Source organism: Dermochelys coriacea, chromosome 1 (genome assembly GCF_009764565.3).
Source record: "Dermochelys coriacea isolate rDerCor1 chromosome 1, rDerCor1.pri.v4, whole genome shotgun sequence".
NCBI lineage: Eukaryota > Metazoa > Chordata > Testudines > Dermochelyidae > Dermochelys > Dermochelys coriacea.
The window spans coordinates 353,599,754-353,626,428 of NC_050068.2; the positions used below are offsets into that span (position 1 = coordinate 353,599,754).

A 26,675-nucleotide genomic window follows, 5' to 3' on the forward strand; every position below is an offset into this window, starting at 1 on the left:
TGCAAATGGATCATCCGAGGCACTGAGAGGTGAAAGGCAAAGAGATGGGGTGGAAAGTCAGCTTTCTGAGGATAGGGGAATAGTATTGTATGTTTGTACATGGAGGGGATGGAGTCAGAAAATAAGGGCTGAAGAGGACAGAAAGGCTGGTGATGAGACTAGGGAGGTCAACAATCAAGAGTGGTGTGATCCCAGATGGAGGGGTCGGAAGCAAGTCAGAGACCAGAGTAAGGAACAGTGATTATGTCATCATCCAGAACTCAAAGGGTGCAATGAAGGGTGAGGATGTATTCATTCCTTACTGGAAAGCACTTTGAGATTCTCACATGGAGGGTGCTAGAGGTGGGCAAAGTACAGTTGTTACTAGCAAAGGCTAGTACTAGAGGACAAACAGGGAATGTGTAGCTAACTACAGATCCTGGCAAGTGACACTTTATCTCTCATCCTCTCTCTCTCGTTTGCTCCTGATAATATCACTGAGACAAGAGATCAGCTGGATTCTATTCCTCCTCGTGTATTATCAACAGGGTTGCGTACCCCAAGCTCCAGTCTATTATACATGTGCAAAACCATTGAAAATAAAGGGGCTGCACAGAGGTTAAGAAAGAGCAGTGTTTGGCCTGCAGAACATTGATTGCTAGCAGTGATGTACAGGAAGGACAGAGCCAAGGTTGACTCCCAGAGCACACATTGAGCCTGCAAGGTTGGCACTTAAAAAACAAACACACATGGTTTTTACTTGTAACCTGCACACATCTGGTGTGCAGTCACTAGAAGATGATAACCATGGAGCCCTCTATGCCATGTTTATGACACTTTTCCCCATAAGAGCTTGCTTTGACAGCTCTTTTTGTTTATGTTATAAAGTACACAAGGCCAAAGTATATTTATGAAGCATGCACTGGAGCACTGTACTCTTTATAAACCCACATCAGACAAGAAATGGTGTTGGAGTGGCCACACTTCTTCTTCAATGCTCAGCCGAACAGTCGGCCATAGAGATTGTTCACCATTTGGTCCATTCCTGTGTGGCTGCAAGGCCTTGATGGCCTGAGCGTCCAACATCAGAACAGACTTGATGAATCCATGTAATAGGGGATCTGCCTCTGGGACACCTCCACCCCTCGGCTGGTGGAATTTTATCACGAATGTTACAAGCCACCTGGAGAACTACGTTCACTGGAACATCTTGTGGCATTCTTTCGACATAGCCAAAAAGTGTAAGATGCCACCTGCAGACAATGGCCCCAGGAGTCTGTTGACTGGAGCAACCATAAACATCTGCATTACAGATGAAGTCATTCCATTTTATATCAAATATGCAATGATGGCATTTTGTGTGGAAAGCCTCCAGCTTTGCCCAGTCTGAGCGGCATAGTGCCCATGCTTCGCAACCATACAAGAGTACAGAGAGGATACAGCTCGAATAGATCTTGAACTTGGTTATTGTACTGAGATGATGTTGCTTCCATATTCACTGTAAACGACCCATGGCAGACGCTGCAATGCCAATCCAATTGAGAACTTCCGTGTGAGAATTGGAGGAACTGGTGAGTATAGACCCAAATAGCAAAACCTGGAGACTGCTTCAACAGTTTCATTATTCAAAGTAATTGGAGTCATGGGTAGGCCTGGTCCTAGATTTTGCAGCTTTGTCTTTAATCAGGTATGGTCCCTCTTGATCTTTAGTGGCACTCTGTGTACGAGTGGGATTGAGGGGAAAAGCATAATAAAGCTTTCCTGTCCACAGTAGGAGGAAGACATCTGTGAGGGAGCAGAACTGGTGACATTTTCTATTATACTTGTTTGCAAATAGGTCTGTTTGGAGAGTTCCCCCACTGATGGAAAATGCATCTGGCTATATCCAGGTGACGAGATCACTTGTGGTGACTGCAGAAAGACCTGCTCAGACAATCATCTAGCTCGTTCTGCACCATGGAGGGTAAAAGGCCTTGCAGTTGATTGAAGGGGCTAACAAAATTCCCATAGTTGAACTGCTTTCAGACACAGGAGCAATGAGTGAGCTCCTTCCTGCCTGTTGAGGTAAAACGGGGCTGCAATATTGTCTGTAAGGACCAACAGGTCTCTCCCCCGATGTGAGGTAGGATGCCCGACAGGCAAAATGGATTGCTCTGAGCTCTCTGACATAGATATGAAAGAGCGAGCTCTGTTGAGGACCAAAGGCTCTGAGTTCACCCTACCTAGTGCCAACATGTCTGAAACCAGAGTCATTGATGGTTCAGGGTGGAGGAAGGGAATGCCCACACAAACATTTAGAGGATTCAGCCACCAATTCAGCGAAATTAGAACCTATGAAAGTACCCTGAGCAGTGCCCAAACGCAAAAGGTTTGGCGAGTACACTGAGGCCAGCCATGTCTGAGGTGCAGCGTCGCTTGTTGTTCTACCTATGTGCATGAGGCCACCTGCCCTAGGAGCCACATACAGTTTCAGGCTGTTGTGATGGATGAATCTTGAGGTCTGCCATGACAGATTGAATAGACTGGAATCTCGACTCTGGGAGGAACGCTGTGGCCTGGATAGAGTCCAACACAACCCCTATGAACTCTGTTCTCTGTACCAGGCAAAGGATAGACTTGTCTGCTTTGATCAGAAGGCCTATGGCCTCGAAAGCTGACTGAATGAGTTGAACACTGGATATAACCTGTGCTTTGGACTGGCCTTTGACTAGCTAGTCATCCTGCTAAGGGTAGGCCTGCACTCCCAGTCTCCTGAGGAATGCTGCTACCACAGCCATATATTTTGTGAACAGTCAAGGAGCTGCAGATGGAAGCACCCCATGAACTGGTAAGGCGAGTGCTCCACTACAAATCTGTGGAATTTTTTGTGCCCTTGATATATCGACATATGAAAGTAGGCATCTCCTAAATCAGGGTTGTGTACCAGTCTCTGGGATCTATTTTTCTGAGATAGTTGTTGAGCTGCCGCAGATCTAAAATAGGTCTGAGATCTCTGTTGGCTTTCAGAATTAGGAAACAACAGCAGTAGAAACCCTTCTCTCTTACAAAACTCCACTACATCTCCCACCTGAAGGAGAGATTGAACCTCCTGGACCAGAAGTTCTTTGTGAGAAGGGTCCCTGAAGAGGGACAGGGAAGGAGGGTGGGAAGGAGGGGTAGAAATTAAATTGGAGGGTTTATCCAAATTCTACAGTGCTCAACGCTCAATGGTCTGTGGTCATAGAGGTCCAAGCACTGAGGAAATGGGAAAGGCGGTTTGCAAACAAAGGAAAAATAGGGTATGGACTCCTGGAAACTGGTGCAGCATCCTCAAGCCTCCCATCAAAACACCTGCTTAAAACCCTCTGGATGTCAAGGTGGGGTAGACAGAGGTTGAAAGAGGAGGTGCTGTAAGCTTATACTAAACTCTTCTTTCTCTGCAGGTCCGTTTGGACAGCCAGAGCATAAGAGTCGAGGGGCTGCTGAGGCCTGGAGTACTTCCTGGAAGAGGCTAGGGTGTACAACCCAAGGGACTTTAGGGTTGCCCTTGAGTCCTTTAACCCATGGAGCTTAGCATCATTCTGCTCCGAAAAGAGCAAGGATCCCTCAAAGAGCAGGTTCTGCACAGTCTGTTGGATCTCTCGAGGGAGCCCAGAGGACTGCAACCAGGAGCTCCTATGCATGACCACTGCTGAAGCCATGGACCTGACAGCCAAGTCAGCAGCCCCCAGAGCAGCTTGCAGCGAGATCCTTGTGACTAATTTCCCCTCATCTACTAGCGAGGTAAACTCCTGCTTAGCCTCTTCTGGAAGCATGTCTTTAAATTTCAGCATGGAGCCCCATATGGTAAAGTCACACCTGCCCAAAAGTGCATGCTGGTTTGCAATCCTGAGGTACAAACCACTTCCTCCTTCCCATAGAATAATTTTTCCTACCAAACATTTCTAACTTCTCTGAGTTTTTTGATTTTGGGGTTGCACCCTGGAGCCCCTACCTTTCCCTCTCATTGGCAGCAGATACCACCAGCAACCTGGGGTGGGAGAAGCTGGAGTAAAGAAACTCAGAATCCTGAGATGGGAACATAATGCTTGTGCTCAGCACCCTTTGAATAGGGAGTCAGGTGTCTGCCACAGCCCCTTAACTGCACCCATTTTGGCCTCATTGAGAGGCAGGGCCAATCTGGAAGGACCTGCAGTGACTAAAATATCAACCAGGACATGAGAGGATTCTTTTATTTCCTCCACATGTATGCCAGACTTAAGGTAACCTCTTTAACAATTTCTGGGGCACCGTCTAGTCGTCTGGGAGAGGCAATATGCCCCCCTCCCCGAGACTGCCTCATCAGAGAAGAAGGAAGAGGAGGCCAGCACTGGTTGTGGATGTTCTTCCTTCCTTTCTTGATCTGCAGGATGCTGTTGAGCTGGCTCTTGGAGTCCGGTACCAGGCTCAGTACTGGAGTCAGGAACTGTGCTGCCAGTGAGTAAGAGCCACATGCCTTTCCGAGGTCACCAACTTTGAATACAATCTGGAAACTGGGGAAAAGCTCCATGGATTCCAAAAAGGCCACTGGACAGGCATAATCCCCCTGTGACCTCCTGCCAACCATTCAGTGGTACTCCTGTGACAGGATATATGGAAGGGTGGAAATGTCTGGAGCGAGAGTGGCTCTGAGGATGGGAAATGTAGGACTCAACCTCCGATTCGGAAGATGACGATTCTCTTTCTGCTGACCATGGAGGAGCAGTTCCAATGGTGCCAGCCATCAGTGCCAAGGTGGAGAAGCCCAGAGAGAAGTGAGCATCATGGGTTTTCCCTTTGATGATACTGAAGGGTGAGCCATCAGAGTACATAAAACTGGCATGGTATCAAGTGTTGCAGAAATCCTATCCGTTCTCCCATGTCCACCAGCCCCAATAACACCAACTCTTGTACTGATAGTGATCTTGGCACCGACAGGGTCAGATGGATCCTGGCAGCCGCATATGCCTTCGGCATGCTTGGTACCAAGATAGTGTCGTTACGGCGCAGTGCTGCAGGCGTGGAAAGGAGCTCCTTCTGACTCCAGACTTGATGGACTCTTAAGGTTAAGGCACACTGACACTAAGGCACATGTTTCAGAGTAGCAGCCGTGTTAGTCTGTATTCGCAAAAAGAAAAGGAGTACTTGTGGCACCTTAGAGACTAACAAATTTATTAGAGCATAAGCTTTCGTGAGCTACAGCTCAAGGCACATGGTGACCAATCTGGCTCAGATGAAGGTCTCAAAGCCACCCCGTGAGTAGAAACTTTAGCCTGACTTCACCATCTTTCTTCATGCGAGGCTTAAAGTCCCTACAAATTTGGCAACGCTCTCCAGTGTGAGCATCCCCACAGCACCTCAAGCCTTATTGTCGGAAACACAGGGCTTGAAGCCCGGTGACGGAGGCATCCTTCGGCACCGGGAGTCAACTGAAACTTGCAACAATTCTAACTGAATACAACAATTTTAATAACACAAACTATTTGCAATACAAGAGAGCACAGTCCACTGAGAGAACTTGCAAATACATGAAGAGCAGTTCCAGCAACCACAATGGGCAGTAAGACAGAACTGAGGGGGCTCAAGGTCAGTCAGGTCCTTTATACCGACTCCAGTGGCACTTGGCAGCAGAGAGCGCTTGAGCTGCCCTGACGGGTACCACTAATGGGAAAGTTTCCAATGACTGTGCGTGGGATGTGCGCACACCAAAGTGGAACACGCATGTGCAGTCACTCAAAGAAGAGCAAATCATGGTGTTCCCCACGCACGCACACACCCTCTCAAAGCAGGGAGAACAAAACCAGTCAATTCAATCCAGTAAGCCAGAAGCATAGAGCACATTGATTTTATGAAAGCCAACCAACCAATCATGCAGGCCTGGGGACAGAGCTCTCATTCAGACTGCTGAAGTAAAATAGAAACTATGGGAATAGTGAATTAATTCATATGGTTAAAAAAGTGCAAAAGGCTGATATAGGGAAGTCATTTTGTTAAAACCGCTCGGGATGGGTCAGAGAAGATTAAAAATAAAATTCCTCGGCTTTGGCTGTTGTAATAAAACTGATGTCTTAGCACCTTAAAAATCTGTCATTCGTTCATGAAAGAAGATTGCCAGAATTCTTCAGGAGAGAGGTCTAGAAAAGGGGAGGGGGCATCCACACTCCTTTTGCAGTTGAAAAGGGCAAGGAGAGGTTGTTTCCATCATATATACGCTATAAAAACTATCTAGAAAGGGCACTATTCTACTGTGGTCCTACATGCTCCACATGTGCCATGGAGTAGCCATGAACATGTGCCATGGAGTAGCCAGTTGTAATTTTGTAGTTTGACATCTCCCCTTTCAAAGATTCCTGCTGTTGAGGGCAAATAAAGAAAACATGCCCCTCTGTTGCTGGACACAGTTTACTTGAATGGGCTAAAGTTAGTGGTGAGGACTGGAGTACTAGTGAGGTTGCCAGTGCCAGATCTAATACAGGTGCTGAGATTGTTAGTTATGTCACCATCAACTCCTCCAGTTATCAGTCCAAAAATCGACACGGTAAAGAAGCCAGAGAGAACGTTTTCTGAACTATGGCTTAATTTCTGATTCTGCTTGGCTGCATTTCAGAGCAGAGGAAAATAAAATGACATGTACAATATACAAAATCCATGGGAAGAAACGTACTTGTCTTGATGGCACAGGGAGTGTTAGAAGTAGGAGTCTGCAGAGGCAAGCAGGCCTTGGAGATGAGAAAGCACCTGTTGTTTCTGAGGGCATGAGAAATTATGTTGCCAATGCTATGCAAAGGGTCATTACTGACAAAGAAAATGCCACTATTGTGGCTCTTAGACCTGTTTAACAGTTGGGATAAGAATCTTCAATGGACAAATGTGAGACTCCCCTGGAGTTTCTTTCTGAATGAATGTGCACTAATAGTGATAAATTACCCTGTTGGAAACAGGCTCTGCAGCTCTAATGAGATGCTGCCCTCTGGCCTCAGTGATTACAAAACAAATGGATGGATGCTCCTGGCCTCTCCTGCTCTTGCACATGAAAACACTGATACAGTCAGACAAAGGAACTTTGTATTTACAGTTGCTTGATGACCCGGAGTCATTTGTCCCAAATACTCATTACACGGCTAACAGTTAGATTACCTCTGTGCAGAAAGGCACACAGGGTGGCATGGAAGAAAGCGCATTGTGGGCGGGGTGGAAGAAGATGCACGGGGGGCGGTGCAAGAGGCTGACATATAGGTGGACAAAGCTGGGAACACTGGTGGAGTGAGGGACAGTACGAAGCTCAGTGAGGTGGATAAATAGGGGAGGGCCAAGTTATGCAGATCTTAGAAGGTGGTGAAAAGCATCTTAAAAATGGCATTAGAGGATGAGGAATCACTTGACAGATACAAGCGGAGAGCTATGAATGAGCATTAGTGGAAGCCTCTTTATGGACTGAAGTGGGTTGCCATGTGTTTGTATGGGAGCCCAGAGAGGAGCGTGACATTTCCAGTACCACTCTCCTTAGAGTGGAGCCTCCACCGTCTTGAGTCAGGAGGGGAGTTTGCGAAGTGGAACGTTAACTTGGAAGTGGCCGGCGAATGTTTGCAAAGGGCTTGGGGCTGAAATATGGGATCGATTCTTTCAGCCTTTATGACAGGTTCATCAAGACAATCCCAGTGTGGCAAGACACCTCTTTCGCCACATCAGACTCAGCATTTCTCCGTCTGACTGGGGGGAGCTGGACCTGCAGTAAACTTACTCCCGAAGTTTTTAATTCTTCACTTTGGTTTATTTACAGTAGTGACAGGGCAGGCCTCAGGGCAGACCAGAGGAGCTCTCTTAAGTGAGAAACCCACAACACAAAAGATATACATAGAATCATAGACGATTACGGTTGGAAGAGACCTCAGGAGGTCATCTAGTCCAACTCCCTGCTCAAAACAGGACCAACACCAACTAAATCATCCCAGCTAGGGCTTTTTCCGTGCTCCCACTGGACCACTGACATGCTGGCTTCTGGTTGCCAGCCTTCCTCAAACAGAGGTAAGCACAGTGTTCCCCCTGTAGAGAGAACAGCCCTCCAGCTAGGAGAAGCCTTTTCTCCCTGCCACAGATTGTTTCTCATCCCTCCTCTCACTCTCCTACTGGAAGAGGGGTTTTTAGAAGTCACCAGCAGCCCTTAATTGGATGTAGGTGTCTCGAATTAGCCTGAGGTAGCCTCTTTTAATTCATGGGAAAAGTGACCTTCACCATTCTAGGCTGATATACCTGCCTTCCACCAACCACTCTCTGATAGCAGCCAGGTCTGACTTTGTCTCACTAGGAATACATTACATTCTTCAGGATTATAATATAGAAACGGGACCACTTCTATATTAGTTCACACGAGTCTATATATGATTGCATAGAAGTACCCATGACCGAAGTGTGGAAGTTCTCCCCTAGAGGATAAGCTGCTCAAAGGGTACCAAGAATCAGTCTATGCCTCCATGACAGTTCTGGAGACACTAGGGTTCAAGACAAGTCCCATCTAATTCCTCAGAGTTAACTGATGTACAGAAGCCCTGATACACATGGCTCATCTCAAAACCTTCCTGCCCCAGAAGGCTGTAGGCCAGCAGAGAGGACTTGCTAGAGCCAATCTGTGTCAGCATGTAGTGAAAGCAGGATCCTTGAGAGGGTAGAAATGGAGAAGACTGGTGTTTCCAAGCCGGTATCCTGACATGCGCAGAAAGACCCTCTCAGAACAGTGTCAAGGTTCCTTCCCCACTCTGAACTCTAGGGTACAGATGTGGGGACCTGCATGAAAACCTCCTAAGCTTACTTTTACTAGATTAGGTTAACACTTCCCCAAGGTACAAACTATTTTACCTTTTGCCCTTGTACTTTATCACTGCCACCACCAAACGTCTAACAGATATATAACTGGGAAAGAGCCCGTTTGGAAATGTCTTTCCCCCAAAAATCCTCCCAAACCTTACACCCCCCTTCCTGGGGAAGGTTTGATAAAAATCCTCACCAATTTGCATAGGTGACCACAGACCCAAACCCTTGGATCTTAAGAACAACGAAAAAACAATCAGATTCTTAAAGAAGAATTTTAATAGAAGAAAAAATAAAAGAATCACCTCTGTAAAATCAGGATGGTAAATACCTTACAGGGTAAGTAGATTCAAAACATAGAGAATCCCTCTAGGCAAAACCTTAAATTACAAAAAGACACAAAAACAGGAATATCCATTCCATTCAGCACAGCTTATTTTCTCAGCCATTTCAAGAAAACAGAGTCTAATGCATATCTTGCTAGATTACTTACTAAGTTCTAAGACTCCATTCATGTTCTGTCCCCGGCAAAAGCATCACACAGACAGCCAGAGAGCCTTTGTTTCTCCCCCCCCCCGCCTCTAGCTTTGAAAGTATCTTGTCTCCTCATTGGTCATTTTGGTCAGGTGCCAGTGAGGTTATCCTAGTCTCTTAACCCTTTACAGGTGAAAGGGTTTTTCCTCTGGCCAGGAGGGATTTTAAAGGTGTTTACCCTTCCCTTTATATTTATGACAAACAGCCATACACATTCATGTGTGTGTCAGTATTGATAGATTAGGTGGCCCAAATATATTACAAACCCATTTTCCCCAGTGTGGAAGCATTTACTTAGTGCAAATATGGTACCAAAAGACAAAACAAAAGTAACATGCATCTTAGAAATCATTTCCCAAATTTCCCCAACAAATAAGCCCTTGCCCTCAAGTCTGTAAGAGAAAAGGGCCCACTGCTTGGCCCACCAATACCTGCTGCCCCAGTCCTGGTGTGCAGGGCCAGCTGAGCTAACTCAGCCACAACCCCGGCTTAGACTACCCCAGTCTCTGTGGGTCAAATTGTGTCCAGCTTCTCCAGCTAAAACCTTTACTGCCAATGTTCAGGAATATAACCTCATCTCGGCACATCCTTAGAGCTTCCACCTTCACTCATGAGAGGGCCAAGAAACTTGCACCTTTTTCTCTCTGCTTCACCCCAATCAAATGTCACCATTTAAAAATGTCACCAACTTCCAAGTAACTCACACTGGTCTCACAGCGCAGTCCAACTCTGACACAAAGTGGAATAGGTCCGTAGCCTGCTGAAACGAGACCCATGTGGAGCCATTGATAAGCCCCACACAAGTGGGCTTGGATGTCCTTTCTTTCACAGATTTCATGTCTCTAACTTTGAATTCATTTATTTACATTAAATGAAAATAGGCCCATCCCCAGCTCTGACAGTCTATCTAGAACTGTACACTAGACAGTGAAATCAGCGGACTCCCTCAGTTAGTCCATAAAATAATATACTGGCAGCAACAAAGGTGTAACAAAATGTATCCTCTCCTTCTCCTGGCAGCGGAGTCCTCTCCAGACACCCCCCACCACACACACACACACACACACACACACACACACACACACACACACCATTCTTCCCACACAAGACAAGCTCAGGAAAAAAGATAAGCATTGCAGCGTGCCCACGAAGTTAATAAAGTCAGGCTATTATGGACCAAGGCAAGAACAAATTCCCAAGGCACGGGGACACCCTGGCAGCAGTCCCCCTCTCATACCCATCATCCACCACTCTCTACACTGGCTTCCCATAGAATATCAAGTCAAGTTCAAGGTCCAGTGTCCATACTTATTAAATAAGCCTATCAAAATACCACACTGCATGCAGAACCCCTGCCTCCCCTCCTCCAAAGAGAACACAAGAAGGTGTCAGTCGTGCTGCTTACTCTACAACTGGAATGTGCTCGCACTCTGGCAATGCGTACGGTATTAGGACCTATGGAGAACCAAACAAAAGCTCCAGTTTAGGCACCGCTGATGACTACAGCTGCAGCACTCTGGCTCAGAGAGAGAGGTGGTCTCTTAGACAGGTAAGTCCCAGGCCATTTCAACCTTTATCCATCAAAACCATCACCTTAAAAATCAACCTGAAAACCAACCGGCAGCTATTCTGACCTTTGGTGACTATGAAGAGGGCTCAGCATTTTCTTGGCAGGCTCCTGTCTACAGATTCATGAAGGCTGCAAGGAAGAGGAGTCCCCACATTGCTCTGATAAGAATATTCAGACTGTAATAAACTCAAACTTAAATCCCTCTGGTAGCCTGGCTTTTTTAATAATTCAAACACAGACGTAAGCCTAAACTTTCAGGATTTCACCACTCGACCTTCTCGGTTTCAGCCCTCCATTTCCCTCTACCCAGAGAGAGAGAGAGAGAGAGACCAACTCCTTTTATACCCTGATTGGAATTATCAAGATATATGTGCCACTAGGACCAGCATCATTTATCCTGCACCTTCATACAGGGCTCCAGTACCGAAAATTGGCATGACTTGACAGCATCTGCTACAAGGGCTTGAGAAATTTAAACTCTCCTCCCAGACTGTGTTATTGATACTACATGGTTTTGTCAAAGTTAATGAGACCTCCCTTTGAGGCCCATTTTACTTGTAAGGTCAAGTTCCTTACAAGAAAGGCCATTTTCCTGGGACAGTGACAGGCAGAGTAAGTGAGCTATGGGTCCAGAGGACTGAAAGTATATTAAATACTTTACACAGTTTCCCTATATCCACCTGCCGATCCTAGGTTCATAAGGTCAACATTGAAAGATCCTTGGGCTTTTAGCTGGAGCAGACCAGAGCCCTTGAAAGTCCATCCAGCCTGGAACCAGGCACGACCAGGGCAGTGCAGTCCGGCCCGGACCCAGACATGGCAGGAGAGGCGCAGTCTGGCCCGGACCCAGGTGTGGCCAGGGCAGCCCAGCCCGGACCCAGGCACGCCCAACCACCCGCACCCAGGCACAGCTAGGGCATCCCTCCCCTGGCCCGAATCCACTAGTTCTGCTCAAGCTAGCGCACTAAAAATAACAGGATGGGTAGTGGTACGGGCTAGGCATCTGAATACAGTTTCACCTGGCCCCCTGGGTACGTACTTGGGCAGCAAACCTGAGCCAACCAAGACACTCAGAAGAAGACTGAAGACTCCAACAGATGAGGCTGGCCCATGTTCAAGGGACAAATCTGTATATTAACAACTGCAATGTCCAGTGGGATGGGAAAAACTGCTTAATCTAGATGTTGCCCAGTCTAATAGGGTTGAGGGTTTAGACTACATGCTTATATTTTATTTTATTTTGGCAATCAGCTCTGACTTTTTGCCTGTCACATATAAATATGTTTAACTGTTTATCTTTACCAGTGAGTTTGTATGAAGTGTGTGGAAAAACTGCTCAGGTTTGCAAAGGCTGGTGTATATTCATTTTCCATTGATGAAGTGGGGAACCAATTAATAAATCTGCACAGCTCATCTTGAGCAGCGCAAGACGGTATATTCCTGAGGTACAGTGCTGGGAGCTGGGGGGATTTGGCAGGTGCCTTTCTCTGTGTGATCATGAGTGGCCTAGCTGGGTGTGGGGCTCCACATGCTGTTGACTGAGTGATCACAGAGCCTGGTGGGGTTGCTACTGGTCACTAACTAGGCATTGTGAGCGATAGCTCAGGATGGAGAGAGTTAAGAGGACACAGTGGTCCCACAGTCCCAGGCTGTACCCTCAGGAATCCCGCCACAACCAGGACCAACAGGTATTCATCCAAAAGTCCTAAAGGAACTCAAATATGAAATCGCAGAACTGCTAACTGTGGTATATAACCTAGTATTTAAATCAGTCTTTGTACCAGATGGCTGGAGGGTAGCTAATGTGACGCCGATTTTTAAAAAAGGCTTCAGAGGTGATCCTGGCAATTACAGGCCGGTAAGCCTGACTTCAATACCAGGCAAATTAGTTAAAACTATAGTAAGGAACAGAATTATCAGACACACTGTTGAACATGATTTATTGGACAAGAGTCAACACATCTTTTGTAAAGGGAAATCATGCCTACCAATCTATTAGATTTCTTTGAGGGTAGCAACAAGTGTTTGGACAAGGGTGATCCAGTCAATATCGTGTACTTGGACTTCTAGAAAGCCTTTGACAAAAGCTATTAAGCAAAGTAAGCTGTCATGGGATAAGAGGGAAGGTCCTCTCATGGATCAGTAACTGGTTAAAAGAGAAGAAACAAGGAGTAGGAATCAATGGTCAGTTTTCACAGTGAAGAGAGATAAATAGCAGGGTCCCCCAAGTATCTGTACATGGACATGTGCTGTTCAACATATTCACGAATAATATGGAAAAGGGGATGAACAGTGAGACAGCAAAATTTGTAGACGATACAAAATTACTCAAGATAATTATGTCCAAATCACACTGCAAAGAGCTACAACGGGATCTCACTAAACCGAGTGACTGGGCAACAAAATGGCAGATAAAATTCAATGTTGATAAGTGGAAAGTAATGCAGGTTGGAAAAAATAATTATAACTATACAGACAAAATGATGGGGTCTAAATTAGCTGTTACCACTCAAGACCAAGATCTTGGAGTCGTTGTGGAGAGTGCTCTGAAAACTTCCGCTCAGTGTGCAGCGGCAGTCAAAACAAGGAAGGTTAGGAATCATTAGGAAAGAGGTAGATAATTGAAGGGTTAAAATCTATTGCTGATGTAATAACCTGGTATATGGTATACGCTAATACATTTATTAAAGTACTAATTAAATGTTAAATGTTAATTTGGTAACTTGAGACCATGGGCAGAGACATTATGTAACCTTTGACCATTGGCTACTGTGCTATCATGTCTTGCTGCTAGACCTATCCGGGGAAGTGGGACTGCCTACCCCGTCACTTTCCCCCGCCCATGGAAAATCCATATATTCCATTGTATTCAATTGATTGACAGTGTCTCTGAGCCTAGTAAGCAGGGTGACACTCCATCAGCATTGTACGTAATAAACTCCTGTGCTTGACCTCTACACGGTGTGGATTTATGTCCTTCAATAATAGAACATAAAATATTATAATGGCACTAAATAAATCCATCCTATGCTCACATACTGAATACTGAGTGCAGTTCTCGTTGCCCCATCTTAAGAGCTATATTAGAATTGGAAAAGGTACAGACAGAGAAAAGCAACAAACACAATTAGGAGGACGGAACAGCTTCCATACAAGGACGGATTGAAAAGGCTGGGACTGTTCAGCTTCTGAATGAGATGACTAAGGGGGGAGATGACAGGGGTCTATAAAATCACGACTGGTGGGGAGAAAGCAAATAGGAAAGTGTGATTTACCCCTTCACATAACACAAGAACCAGGGTCACCCAATGAAATCAATAAGCAGCAGGTTTAAAACTTACAAAAGAAAGAACTTCATCACACAACGCACTGTCAAGCTGTGGAACTCGTTGCCAGGGGATATTGTGAAGGCCAAAAGTATAACTGGGTTCAAAAATGAACAAGAGAAGTTCATGGAGGACAGGTACATAAATGGCTATTAGCCAATATGGTCCAGGATTCAACCCCATGCTCTGGGTGTCCCTGAGCCTCCAACTACCAGAAGCTGGGACTTTATTATGGGATGGGTCCCTTGAAATTGCCCTGTTCTGTTCATTCCCTCTGAAGCACCTGGCCTCTATCGGAGATAGGATACCGGTCTAGATGGACCATTGGTGTGGCCCAGTATGGCTGTTCTTATGTCCTTAATTACAGCCTTAGTCATTTTCCCTGGTGCCCAGGTGATGCTCATGCGTTTGTTGTTCCCAGGATCCTCACCATCACCTTTACAAAGAGAAGTACCAGCCAATGAGGAGTTGGTGTCAGATCTGGGGATCATCCCCTGAAAGACCAATGTGTGACTGGGAAATAATAGGAGAGAACGTATGTTATATTGTTCCCATGCATTCAGTTCAATAAATCTATATGAAACAGCATTCTGGCAGCTTTCCCATGTGACCCTAGCAATGGCTGTCTGCCTGGATATTGCCCAATCTCACCCGGCTCTCCACTGTTCCATCAGCAAGATGGCAGTTTCAAACAGTACCAAACCCCGGCATGGCGGAGGGGGTGAAAGATGGCGCTAGGTTCTACAGAACAATGGAACTGCACCTACTTCTAGGCAGGAGTGAGTGAGTACTGCCAGGAAGTCAGTTCGGCTATAGTGGATGTTCGATTGTCTGCAATATGCCACCTCGATGTCTTCGTCCTCAAAATACGCTCCATTGTCATAGCAACAACAAAGTCAACTATGGCATCTGATGTATCACACGTTTCCTGAGGCACGGAAATAGATTGGGGGTGGGAGAAGAGAAAAGGAAACGAACCCCTGCTGCATTAACTCTGGGCACATGCCCCTTTGGTATCCAGGACAGCTCCTGTTCTCCGAGGTGTTTGGTTAGGAAGTTGCAGAGCCTCAGAGACCAGGTTACTGCACTGTATTTTCACACTCCACAAATCAGCCCGTTCCCACTCAGTGTCCCTGTTCCCCGCAACCATGGAGAGACAAAGCAGAGTCCCTGATTAGCTCCAAGAGCTGGGACTTCCCAGGAACACCAACACGTCAGGTCAGCTACATCCAGCACCACCTGTCACAGCAAACCCCACTGAAGGAGACAGGCCTGGTCCAATATCAGCTTCGCTGAGGCTGAGATCGCACCAACCCACGCACACAAACCCAGCAGCCCCTTCCAGTTCTCTCACAACTCCAGCACAGGAGCTCACAAACTCAGCAAGGAACCACAGTGGGCTGCCAGGTGAGCACCAAGTGACCTATCTCCCTCATCCCCACACCCTCTCTTACCTGGCCTTGCCTCGGCTGCTTCTCCTGAGTGTGTGCATGTCGGCCTCCTTCTCTTCCTGCACGCGCTGTAGAGATGGGGAGCGGCTGTGAGTGCTCCGGGAGCTGCCCGTGCTCGCCAGGCTACTGTCCCCCACCCCCGCCCCAACAGCAGCTTCCTGCATCTGTGCCAGCAGCTGTGGGGGCAGGCTGCGGAGCGAGGGCACTGGTGAGTAGGACGGGTGGCTCTCGGCTTTCAAATTGTTGTCGCTGGCAGAACGCTGCAGCATGCGGGGGGAGGAGAGGCCGCCTGCGCCAGTGATCCGTCTCCTCTTTGTGTAGCTGGGAGTTTCTCTAAAAGGCACTGCAAGAAACCAAGCAAAGAGAGTCCCATCAGTTACCAACCGCGCAAGAAGCTAAACGCAGCTTTGCAGTGCTCAACGTCTCTGAAAATATTCATTTCTACCAATAATAATGTTGATTGCCATGAGAAAATGCGCAGTCTGGTTTATTTCCAGTGCTGGCCTCTTGCTCCTAGGGTTACCAGGTGCTGAGAGCCAGCACTGAGAAGCAGCACAGTGAGTTCCTGGAGACACAGGTCACCCATCATGCCATGTTTCTGTTAATTGGGGTTCAGGATAATGGAACGAAGGTGAATCTCACCCCATCCTGTTTGGTTAGAAAGACGGTGAAGGTGCAGGGTCTGCTGCAACCCCCCAGGCTGGGAAGGAGAGGGGAACATAGAGGGAACGTAGGAATTGCAAACTGGGTCAGACTCATGGTTCATCCATCGAGTCCAGAATCCTGGCTCTGACACCACTCCAGGCATCCGCCTATTAGCCTTTCACCGGGAGGAAAACTGACCATTCATAGGGAAGCGTGTAGAGTGGACTCTCCCTCCAACTCCTTCACAACTCTCGCCGCACCGACTCTTAAGTGCCCTGTCATGACCCAGGCTCCCTGTGCCACAGGCTCGGGGCAGCTGCTGCCACCCCCAAGGTTCACATTTGGAAATTACACCTCCTCTCATCCCTCACTTTGCTCCCTCATTCCGAAGTCCTGTCCTCAAGCGTGGGGAACTGATTGATAAAAACAATGGATGCTCTTCGCAAGCCATTGCACAAACACCCCAGGAAACTCCAGACTTGGTGAACGAACCCATGAATGAGCAAATTTAGAGTCCCTCTGGCCAGGTCCGAAACAGCCCTCCTCCAGCTGGCAAGCCTTAGCACTCCGAACAAATGGCTATCGCCCAACTGCTAGAATTCCCGCTAACATCCCACAGCAGCTCCTAGAAACCCAACGAGCCTTGGGAGTCCTCAATGGCTGGATCGCTGCCTCAGGTCCAAAGCATGGGTCTGACGTCCCAACAACTCCCTACATAACACACCACTAACTAAGCATGTCACCCGACAGTCTCCACAGCCTGAGTCCACCATTCCCGCCCCTGTCCCCGCTTCCTCACCACTGCGCTTCCCGAACCCTCCAGCATCCCCACCTCCTCCTGTGTGCCTTTGCATGGAGCGTGAATGGAAACCATGACACTCAGGAAGCTACTGAAAGAGCCACCTTTTACCTCAGTGAAGAAAACATTACGGATACTGTGGAGCCTGGACAGAGGGATGTGGAGGTAGCAGAAGCATCAGAGACCTTGTCTATACTAGGGGCTTGTTTACACAGGTGGTTTAATACGCAGCTTTTTACTTAGTCCAGTTTGAAACTGCTTGTTTACACGCAACGCAATCCATCACAGTGCACTGACTGCATTTATCTCTGGAGTTCTCTTTTAAACTGCAAAACCAGTTAGTCTGGGCTATTATTCATGTGCATGAAATGGGGCTGCAATCTCCTTTGACAGTCTTCGAACAGCTGACCCCCTCTGCTTTGTGGGCGACTGTTTCTGACCTCTTTCCCTGTGGGCCCTCCTCTGCTCTCGAGTCAAGCTGATCAGATGTCCCGTCACCCCATTTATAAGCTGGGGTACTGCCAGATTTTGTCCATTCACTACTGGATTCCAGTTTAGCACAAGAGCTTCAAAAGTATTCCAGCAGCCCTACAAAATGCCTGGAGCTGCTGCATGGACCTGCGCTGAGACCCCAGATTTCATTGCAATCTGGGGAGAAGCCTTAGTACAGGAAGAGCTTGTGGCCAGGCACTGGAAGACATTTTTGTGGACATTGCTAGGCCATGGCCAGGATGCAGGACAGTGCTAGATAAGGAGACAGCTAGCTCAGAAGCACCACATTAAAATGAGGAATGACAATAATGAGGGATGACGAGGGGACATGTAACCAGTCCATTTTTTGAGGCGCTGGACAACATTTTGCAAACTCCATGACCATTGAACCCTGGCAGCTTGTGGCGCCTGCTGGCCACCTTCCCCCAAGGATGGTCAGCAAGAGTCATGGGGGGATGAGCTTGAGGAGGCCAGTGGAAAGATCTCCCCTTAAAGCCAGGATCCCTTCGGGACTTGGGACCTTAGAATCCTAGAAGATTAGGGTTGGAAGAGACCTCAGGAGATCTCCTTTGTGCAGGAGACATGGAAGGCAAACTTGATTCCCTCCCTGCAGCAACCAATCCCAATTCCCAGACCAGGACTGAGGCAGTTGATCCTATGGAGAGAACCTCAGCATATAAATTTTCCTGTTACTTTGTTACTAATTTACTATTTAAGTTTTAATTTATTATTAGTAAGCTACACTGCTGTGCTATCTTCTGTTCTGGGTGACCCCAGCCGCCCCCCACTGTAGACGGATGCGAGCTAGATGCTTTTCCATGTCAAGATCCCTGCCCCCTCTCTCTCGGCCCATGCTGTCCATTCAGACCCTGCACAAGCACCTTTCCAAAACAGTGACTGCTCCATTGGGCAAAAACACAGAGTGCAAAGGCACCGAGTACCAACCATATCCAGGCTGATGCTGTTGATGGCACGTAATAGGTGGGGCAGGAAAGCCTGGCAGGCCAAGCAAACTGCTTTGAGCTCTCTGACATTTATGTGGGGGGAGCGATTGTCCCGCGACCAGCGGCCTTGTATGCTATCCTCGCCCAGGTGGGCTCCCCAGCCCAGGTCCTAGGCATCGGAGACCAGGGTCAGTGACAGGGAAGAAGCCACAAAGGAACTCCCTCCAACACTGATACGGAGTCTAACCACCATTCCATGGATGACCGTATGTGACCTGGCACCCTGACTACCAAGTCTAGATCGGGCCTATCGGGGATGTAGAGTTACACCAACCACGCTTGCAGTGGCTGGAGATGGAGCAAGGCATGATGGACCATGTAAGTACATGCCACCATGTGGCCTAAAAACCTCAGACACATGTGAGCGGTAATGAGTAAGTGGGCCCTTACACGACAGATCAGGTCTGTTATGGCTCGGTCTTGGGCCTCCGGGAGGAAGGCCTGGGCCCGCATGGGGTCGAGGATCTCCTCTATGAATTCTAGCCGTTGCATCAGTATTAGGGTCAATTTCTTTTAGTTTATTAACAAGCCCAGGTCATGGCAGGTAGAAAGTACCAGATTGAGGCTCTTTTGCACTTGATCCCGAGTTCTGCCCTTGATGAGCCAATCTTCGAGATACATATAGACCTGGACATCTCGACGCGTCAGATAAGCAGCCAATAGTGACTTGCATTTTGTGAACACTCATGGGGCCAACGAGAGTCCAAAGGGGAGCACCATGAATTCGAAGTGACACAGACCCACCACAAAACGGAAGAACTGTCTGTGTCCTTGTAAGATGGAGATATGAAAATATTCGTCCTTCAAGTTCAAGGCAGCGTACCAGTCTCCAGGATCCAGGGAAGGAATTGTTAGTATAGAGGTCTGCTTGTTAGGCTAGGATAGAATTTTGGGTTTGACTTTTTGATACTCTTATACCAATATGTGTAAACAAAGGACAAAGACACTGCGACGTTGCTTCTGCCTAGTCAGATGGATTTGGGTAAACACTGAGGTGGTAGAGTTTGTAGATGATACTAAACTGTTCAAGATAGTTAAGACCAAAGCAGACTGTGAAGAACTTCAGAAAGATCTCACAAAACTAAGTGATTGGGAAACAAAATGGAAAATGAAATTTAATGCGGATAAATGTATAGTAATGCACATTGGGAAAAATAACCCCAACTATACATACAATACGATGGGGGCTAATTTAGCTACAACTAATCAGGAGAAAGATCTTGAAGTCATCGTGGATAGTTCTCTGAAGACGTCCTTGCAGTGTGCAGCGGCAGTCAAAAAAGCAAACAGGATGTTAGGAATCATTAAAAAAGAGATAGAGAATAAAATGGAGAATATCTTATTGCCCTTATATAAATCCATGGTATGCCCACATCTTGAATACTGCATACAGATGTGGTTCCCTCATCTCAAAAATATATACTGGCATTAGAAAAGATTCAGAAAAGAGCAACTAAAATGATTAGGGTTTGGAACGGATCCCATATGAGGAGAGATTAAAGAGACTAGGACTTTTCATCTTAGAAAAGAGGAGACCAAGGGGGGATATGATTAAAAGGGAAGGAGGAGGATCTGGGGAACTACAGGCCAGTCAGTCTCACTTCAATCCTGGAAAAATCATGGAGCAGGTCCTCAAGGAATCAATTCTGAAGCACTTAGAGGAGAGGAGAGTGATCAGGAACAGTCAGCATGGATTCACCAAGGGCAAGTCATGCCTGACTAATCTAATTGCCTTCTATGATGAGATAACTGACTCTGTGGATGAAAGGAAAGCAGTGGACGTGTTATTCTTTGACTTTAGCAAAGCTTTTGATACGGTCTCCCACAGTATTCTTGCCAGCAAGTTAAAGAAGCATGGGCTGGATGAATGGATTATAATGTGGATAGAAAGCTGGCTAGATCATCGGGCTCAATGGGTAGTGATCAATGGCTCCATGTCTAGTTGGCAGCTGGTATCAAGCAGAGTGCCCCAAGGGTCAATCCTGGGGCCGGTTTTGTTCAATATCTTCATTAATGACCTGGAGGATCACGTGGATTGCACCCTCAGCAAGTTTGCAGATGACACTAAACTGGGAGGAGAAGTAGATAAGCTGGAGGGCAAGGATAGGATACAGAGGGACCTAGACAAATTAGAGGATTGGGCAAAAGAAATCTCATGAGGTTCAACAAAGACAAGTGCAGAGTCCTGCGCTTAGGAAGGAAGAATCCCATGCACTGCTACAGACTAGGGACTGAATGGCTAGGCAGCAGTTCTGCAGAAAAGGACCTAGGGGTTATAGTGGACGAGAAGCTGGATATGAGTCAACAGTGTGCCCTTGTTGCCAAGAAGGCTAATGGCATTTTGGGATGTATAAGTAGGGGCATTGCCAACAGATCAAGGGACGTGATCGTTCCCCTCATTCAACATTAGTGAGGCCTCATCTCTAGTTTTGGGCCCCACACTACAAGAAGGATGTGGACAAATTGGAAAGCGTCCAGCGAAGGGCAACAAAAATGATTAGGGGACTGGAGCACATGACTTATGAGGAGCGGCTGGGGGAACTGAGATTGTTTAATCTGCAGAAGAGAAGAATGAGGGGGGATTTGGTAGCTGCTTCAACTACCTGAAAGGGGGTTCCAAAGAGGATGGACTTTCTGTTCTCAGTGGTAGCAGATGACAGAACAAAGAGTAATAGTCTCAAGTTGCAGTGGGGGAGGTTTAGGTTGGATATTAGGAAAAACTTTTTCACTAGGAGGGTGGTGAAGCACTGGAATGGGTTACCTAGGGAGGTGGTGGAATCTCCTTCCTTTGAGGTTTTTAAGGTCAGGCTTGACAAAGCCCTGGCTGGGATGACTTAGTTGGGGTTGGTCCTGCTTTGAGCAGGGGGTTGGACTAGATGACTACCTGAGGTCCCTTCCAACCCTGATATTCTATGATTCTATGATAGAGGTCTATAAAATCATGAATGGTGTGGAGAAAGTGAATAAGGGAAAGTATTTACTTGTTCCCATAATATAAGAACTAGGGGCCACGAAATGAAATTAATGGGCAGCAGGTTTAAAACAAATAAAAGGAAGTTCTTCTTCACAAAGCGCACAGTCAACCTGTGGAACTCCTTGTCTGAGGAGGTTGTGTAGGCTAGGACTATAACAGAGTTTAAAAGAGAATTCGAAAAATACATGGAAGTTAAGTCCATTAATGGCTATTAGCCGGATGGGTAAGGAATGGTGTCCCTACCTCTGTTTGTCAGAGGGTGGAGATGGATGGGAGGAGAGAGATCACTAGATTATTACCTGTTAGGTTCACTCCCTCTGGGGCACTTGGCATTGGCCACTGTCAGCAGACAGGATATTGGGCTGGATGGACCTTTGGTCTGACCCAGTATGGCCATTCTTATGTTCTTATTTGTTAGTACAATGGGAATAGATAAGAGCAGTTCAAGTGTTACACAGAGCACACAAAGATTGCCTCAATCCCTATCTTAAGGCAAAATCAAGCAACCAGTCGGAAGGGGCAAAGGGCTTGGTGGGGAGGTATAAAACACTAAAAGACCAAAGAAATGCACTTCCCTGACTGGAGCACAACCTCACTCCTTACCCCTCCCATAGGGTACAAAAGAGGTGGGATGAAGACCCTAGACCCAAAATGGAACATGAGCCTAAGTTGTAAGAAGTGGGACTTTGAGCATGCATTTCAAGTATAATTATGCCTCCGGGGGGGACAGGGGGAAACAAGGCTCTGCAGCGTCAGAGTTATTGAACACATTTGCTGGAAACTCCAATAAACATCACACTGTCTACAATTCGGACTTCTGGTCTTCTGCTTTCTGTCTGTGTGACAAGAACCAGGGGAGAGGGTGAAGGGAAAGCCCTCTAACAAGAATGATGGAGGCTTGTGAGACCATTCAAAACTGTAACTTCTTGAGATATTTGTTGAGGCGTCGCAGACTCAGGATGGGTCTTAGGCCCCCTTTCGCTTTCGGAATTAGGAAATAACGGGAGTAGAACCCTTTCCCCCTCATTTCTCTAAGGACCTCTTTCACCATTCCCAGCTGTAGGAGGCTTTCCACTTCCTGAGCGAGGAGTTGTTTGTGAAAAGGATCCCTGAAGAGGGATGGGGAAGGAGGGTGGGACAGAGGGGCGGTAGAGAATTGCAGGATACAGCCCAGAGATACAATGCTGAGCACCCAGCGATCCGAGGTCATTCGTGACCAGGCTGAATGGTAGTGGTGTAGATGTTGAGGAAAGAGAAAGGTGGATCCAGGAAACTGACTAGGGCATCGCTCTTGAGTGCACCCTCAAATTGAGCGCTTCTGGCCCCCGTGGTGTTTCACCAGGCCAGACTGAGTAGTGAACGGGAGGTAGAGGGACAGTGATGACTAAAACCTGTGTCTCTGTCCCTTCTCCTAGCACAGCCCTGCTGAGGAGGGCAAGACCTAGGAGGTGGGGGCAGCCTCAACTGCTTCCTGGCCGTTTGTGGCGTATGCAGGCCCAGTGACTGGCAGGTGGCTTTAGTGTCCTTGAGCCCATGCAGTCTCGCATCTGTCTGCTCAGAGAAGAGTCTGCTCCCATCAAACAGGAAGTCTTAGATGGAGGATGGCATCTCCTGGGACAGGCTCATGGTTTGAAGCCAGGAACCGTGCCTTATAACCACAGCTGAGGCGACCATTCTGGCTGCCAAATTGGCCGCATCCCTGGCCATCTGGAGGGAGCTCCTAGCCGCTGCTGTACCCTCCTCTACAAAGGCAGTGAACTCTTGGGCCAAGTCCTGGGGCAGAGCGTCTTTGATTTCAGGAGGGAGTCCCACAGATTAAAGTTATACCTCCCCAATAAGGCCTGGTGGTTCGCCATCTAAACGGAAAGATGGCCACTGAATAGATTTTCCTCCCAAAAAGGTCCAGCCTCTTGGCGTCTTTATTTTTGTGGGTAGAACTTGCTTGCCCTTGTCTGTCTCTCTCATTGGCCACAGATATGACCAGCAACCCTCGGGACGGATGGGTATAAAGTTATTCAAGCCACTTAGTAGGGGCAAAATACTTCTTTTGGGCCCACTTGGAGGTAGGTGGGATAGAGGAGGGGCTTTGCCAGAGGGCTTTGGCTATTTTTAGAACCCTATTGTGCACAGGCAGTGCAACTCGTGACGGGGCTGCCACCGAAAGCACGTTGAAAAAAGTGTCAGACTGCTCTGCCATTTCCTCCACCTCCAGGCCCAAATTCTCAGCCACCTTTCTGAGTAAGGCTTGGTGTTCCTTAAAGTCATCAGGTGGGTTGGCGTGAGAGGGCCCTGCCACTACCTTGTCCAGTGACGAGGATGAGGATTGAAGCACCAGGGAAGAGTCTGGGACACTGTTGCCCGTGGGGGAAGGTTCTTTTGGAGCGGGCATCACCCCAGTGTCAGATTCAGCTCCATACACCGCGCACAGTGCCGTCAGTCTGGGGGTTGCTTCTCTGAGGCAGCAAGGGAGGAGTGCTGCAAGAAGGGCATCGGCATAACCGGCATGCCCCACCCGTTCCAATATGGCCACTGTACAGGCCACTGGCCCAGCTGCCAGGTCGTCACTGTGGGAGCTGAGGAGTCCTCGGGTGCCCACAAGGGCCGCTGCTGTTGTGGTGAGGGGCTGAAGTCCCATTCCAACCCAGCTGAATCCCCTTCTGGTGACCAGGGTGGGGCCGTCCGAGCTTGTGTCTGACAGCTGACCGTAACCATGGGGGAGTGATGCCTCATACAGGAGGACTGTTTTTTCAGGGATCAGTGCCAGGAGCAGGGAAGTCGGCGCTGCACCAGTGACTGGTTCCGTAGTTGAGGGGAACAATGCACTGACGGAGATCTATGCTGAGGAGTTGGCTGGCAGGAGGACGATCAGTGCCAGACATACAGTGACCGACGTCTCCCCATAGGCAATCCGCACCGAGTTGATCGTGACCATGAATGCGGTGCCAGCAACCTAGGTCATCTAACGGGAGACCCAGGCTGTGGAGACAGGGTACACTGCCTCCGCTCCAGGGATCAACGGCATTCGACTGCCCGCTGGGGAGGTCTCATGGCTAGCTTACCCCCTTGGGGAGCCTTAGCTGGGTCCAATGCCGTGCATGGTACTGGTGGCACCTGGAGATCTCTCTGATCCCTCACCGCAGGGAGGGAGAGCCTCAGATGTCGACAGCCCCGCCAGGTGCCTGGGTCCCCTATCACTCCCGGAAGTCGAATTTCTCAGGGGCCCGGAGAGGAACCCCCTTTTGGTTCCGGGGTTGGCGGGCAGCCAGAACTGGGTCCTTTTCCCAATGCACCTTAACCTTTATTGCTCAGTGCCAGGGAGTCTTGCTTCTTCCGCTGCTTCTTGGGTACTGGTGAAGGGGAGCGATGCCGGTGGCGCACTGTGCCCTGAAGCCGAGGTGCTGGGTGTAGAGTCAGAGCAGGAGGCTCCAACACCAGGCAAAGCGCAGCCTCCATGAGGGGGCCCTTAGGCGAATATCACACTCCTTTTGAGTTCTGGACTCCCCTAAGCACTTTTGGCAGTTGCTATAGGGATTGCTAATGGCCATAGGCCTACTGCAGGCAGAACAAGGCTTAAAACCTGAGGACCGGGGCATGGCCCGTCCCGGAGTTAAATCCCCACTGGGGCTCTAACTAACCAACACGACTTAACACCAACTTACTGACTAACTACTGTAAACAAACTATGTACAAAGCTAACAACTGTGAGAGTTAGAGAGAAAACCATTATCCACTTGGGAGGCAAAGGGAAAGTGCTCCAAGCAGCTGTCCCGGGTGCTGAGAGGGTCTAGGGCTGGCAGTGCCTGATATACTGATGCAGGAGCGCGGCTCTCCAGAGGGCACCACAGCTGACCCTACAGACACCACTAAGGCAAAAATCTCTGACAACTGTGCACATGGGCACACACACACCTAGAATGGAATCGACATGAGCAAGCACTTGGAGAATACCCCCCCGCCCACCCAACCAGGTTCACCAGCTCAAAAGGGCAAGGGGCGGCATGCACAGCTGCAGCCTGTACCACCACCACCCTATGGCAGATTTTAATAGCGAAAACATGCTTTGGTGTGAAATGTAAACATTTGGTGAGACAGAGATTACAGGAAAGAGTGTTTGGCTAGCAGTCTCACTTGACATACAAGGTAGAAATGGACACTGCCCCCCAGTAAAAGTGCAATGAGTACAGCTCCCTGCCGAGGGATACATGCCCTATGTGCGTTCTTACAGTACAATGACTTTGCTCTGGTGGTAGCAACGCTCTTACTGGCTTTTCATAGGCTTACCTAGAGAAAGGCTGGTAACAGCGAATGCTTCAGGCAATCAGCGCAAAACCCTAGCTATTCTGCTCTGCACTTTTACCATGTCTGCAGGTGTGATACAAACAAAATGTAAGACAGAAAAAATGTCTAATTTTTGTTCAGAGATTATGAGGGATTATTTCCTGGTATAGCCTGGATGAAGCCATTTTACAGCACTCCTTAGGGGTGGGTGGGGGGCATCCTGGTGGATAACATCACAGCGTCTCTCGCTGGTCTGCCCTTATGAATAAGGCCACTCTCTGCCCGGTCACCTGCCTCGTGTAATGTTATCCAGATCAGGTCATCTTAAAAGGGATGTAAAGGGGATTACTATCCAGCTCACTCCCAGGTTCACCTGGCTAATGCCCCCAACACCATGTAAGCACCTCCAAAGCACAACACAACTGCAAAGCCAGATGGGGAACTCAATTCCAAACACCATTCACAGACTGGAGAATACAAATCCCAACCCATCCCTCCCTACCCCCTGGCTTCCACGGCCCCACGGCCAAGCCAAACACCATATACTGCGCAGGTAAAAAAGCCACACACCACTCACCATCTCAGAGGCTCACTCACAACTGGGAAAAATCTCAGAGTGGTAAAGCTGGAAATGCATGTGAAAATGCCATCACAGCCTCCCTAGAATATGAACAATACCTGCTTACCATTTTTGTTAAATACACCCACATTTGTGGCACCTGCACTGGCCAGACCCTCAAGCACAGGGCCCTTATCAACGTGGGAATGGCGGGCAAAACTGAGGGGGAGAAAATGGGAAACTCTCAGAGACATCATGACAC

General features: G+C 48.0%; 1 protein-coding gene across 2 annotated transcripts in view; it reads right to left on the bottom strand.

The window, feature by feature from the left end:
- The window catches only part of SHANK3 (SH3 and multiple ankyrin repeat domains 3), a 695,549-nt gene that overhangs the window by 373,785 nt on the left and 295,089 nt on the right, over positions 1-26,675 (bottom strand). For both annotated transcript variants that reach the window (XM_043500373.1, XM_043500369.1), the window contains exon 12: positions 15,666-16,005. In XM_043500373.1, the coding sequence (XP_043356308.1) occupies positions 15,666-16,005 (340 nt within the window). The remainder of the gene's footprint in view (positions 1-15,665; positions 16,006-26,675) is intronic.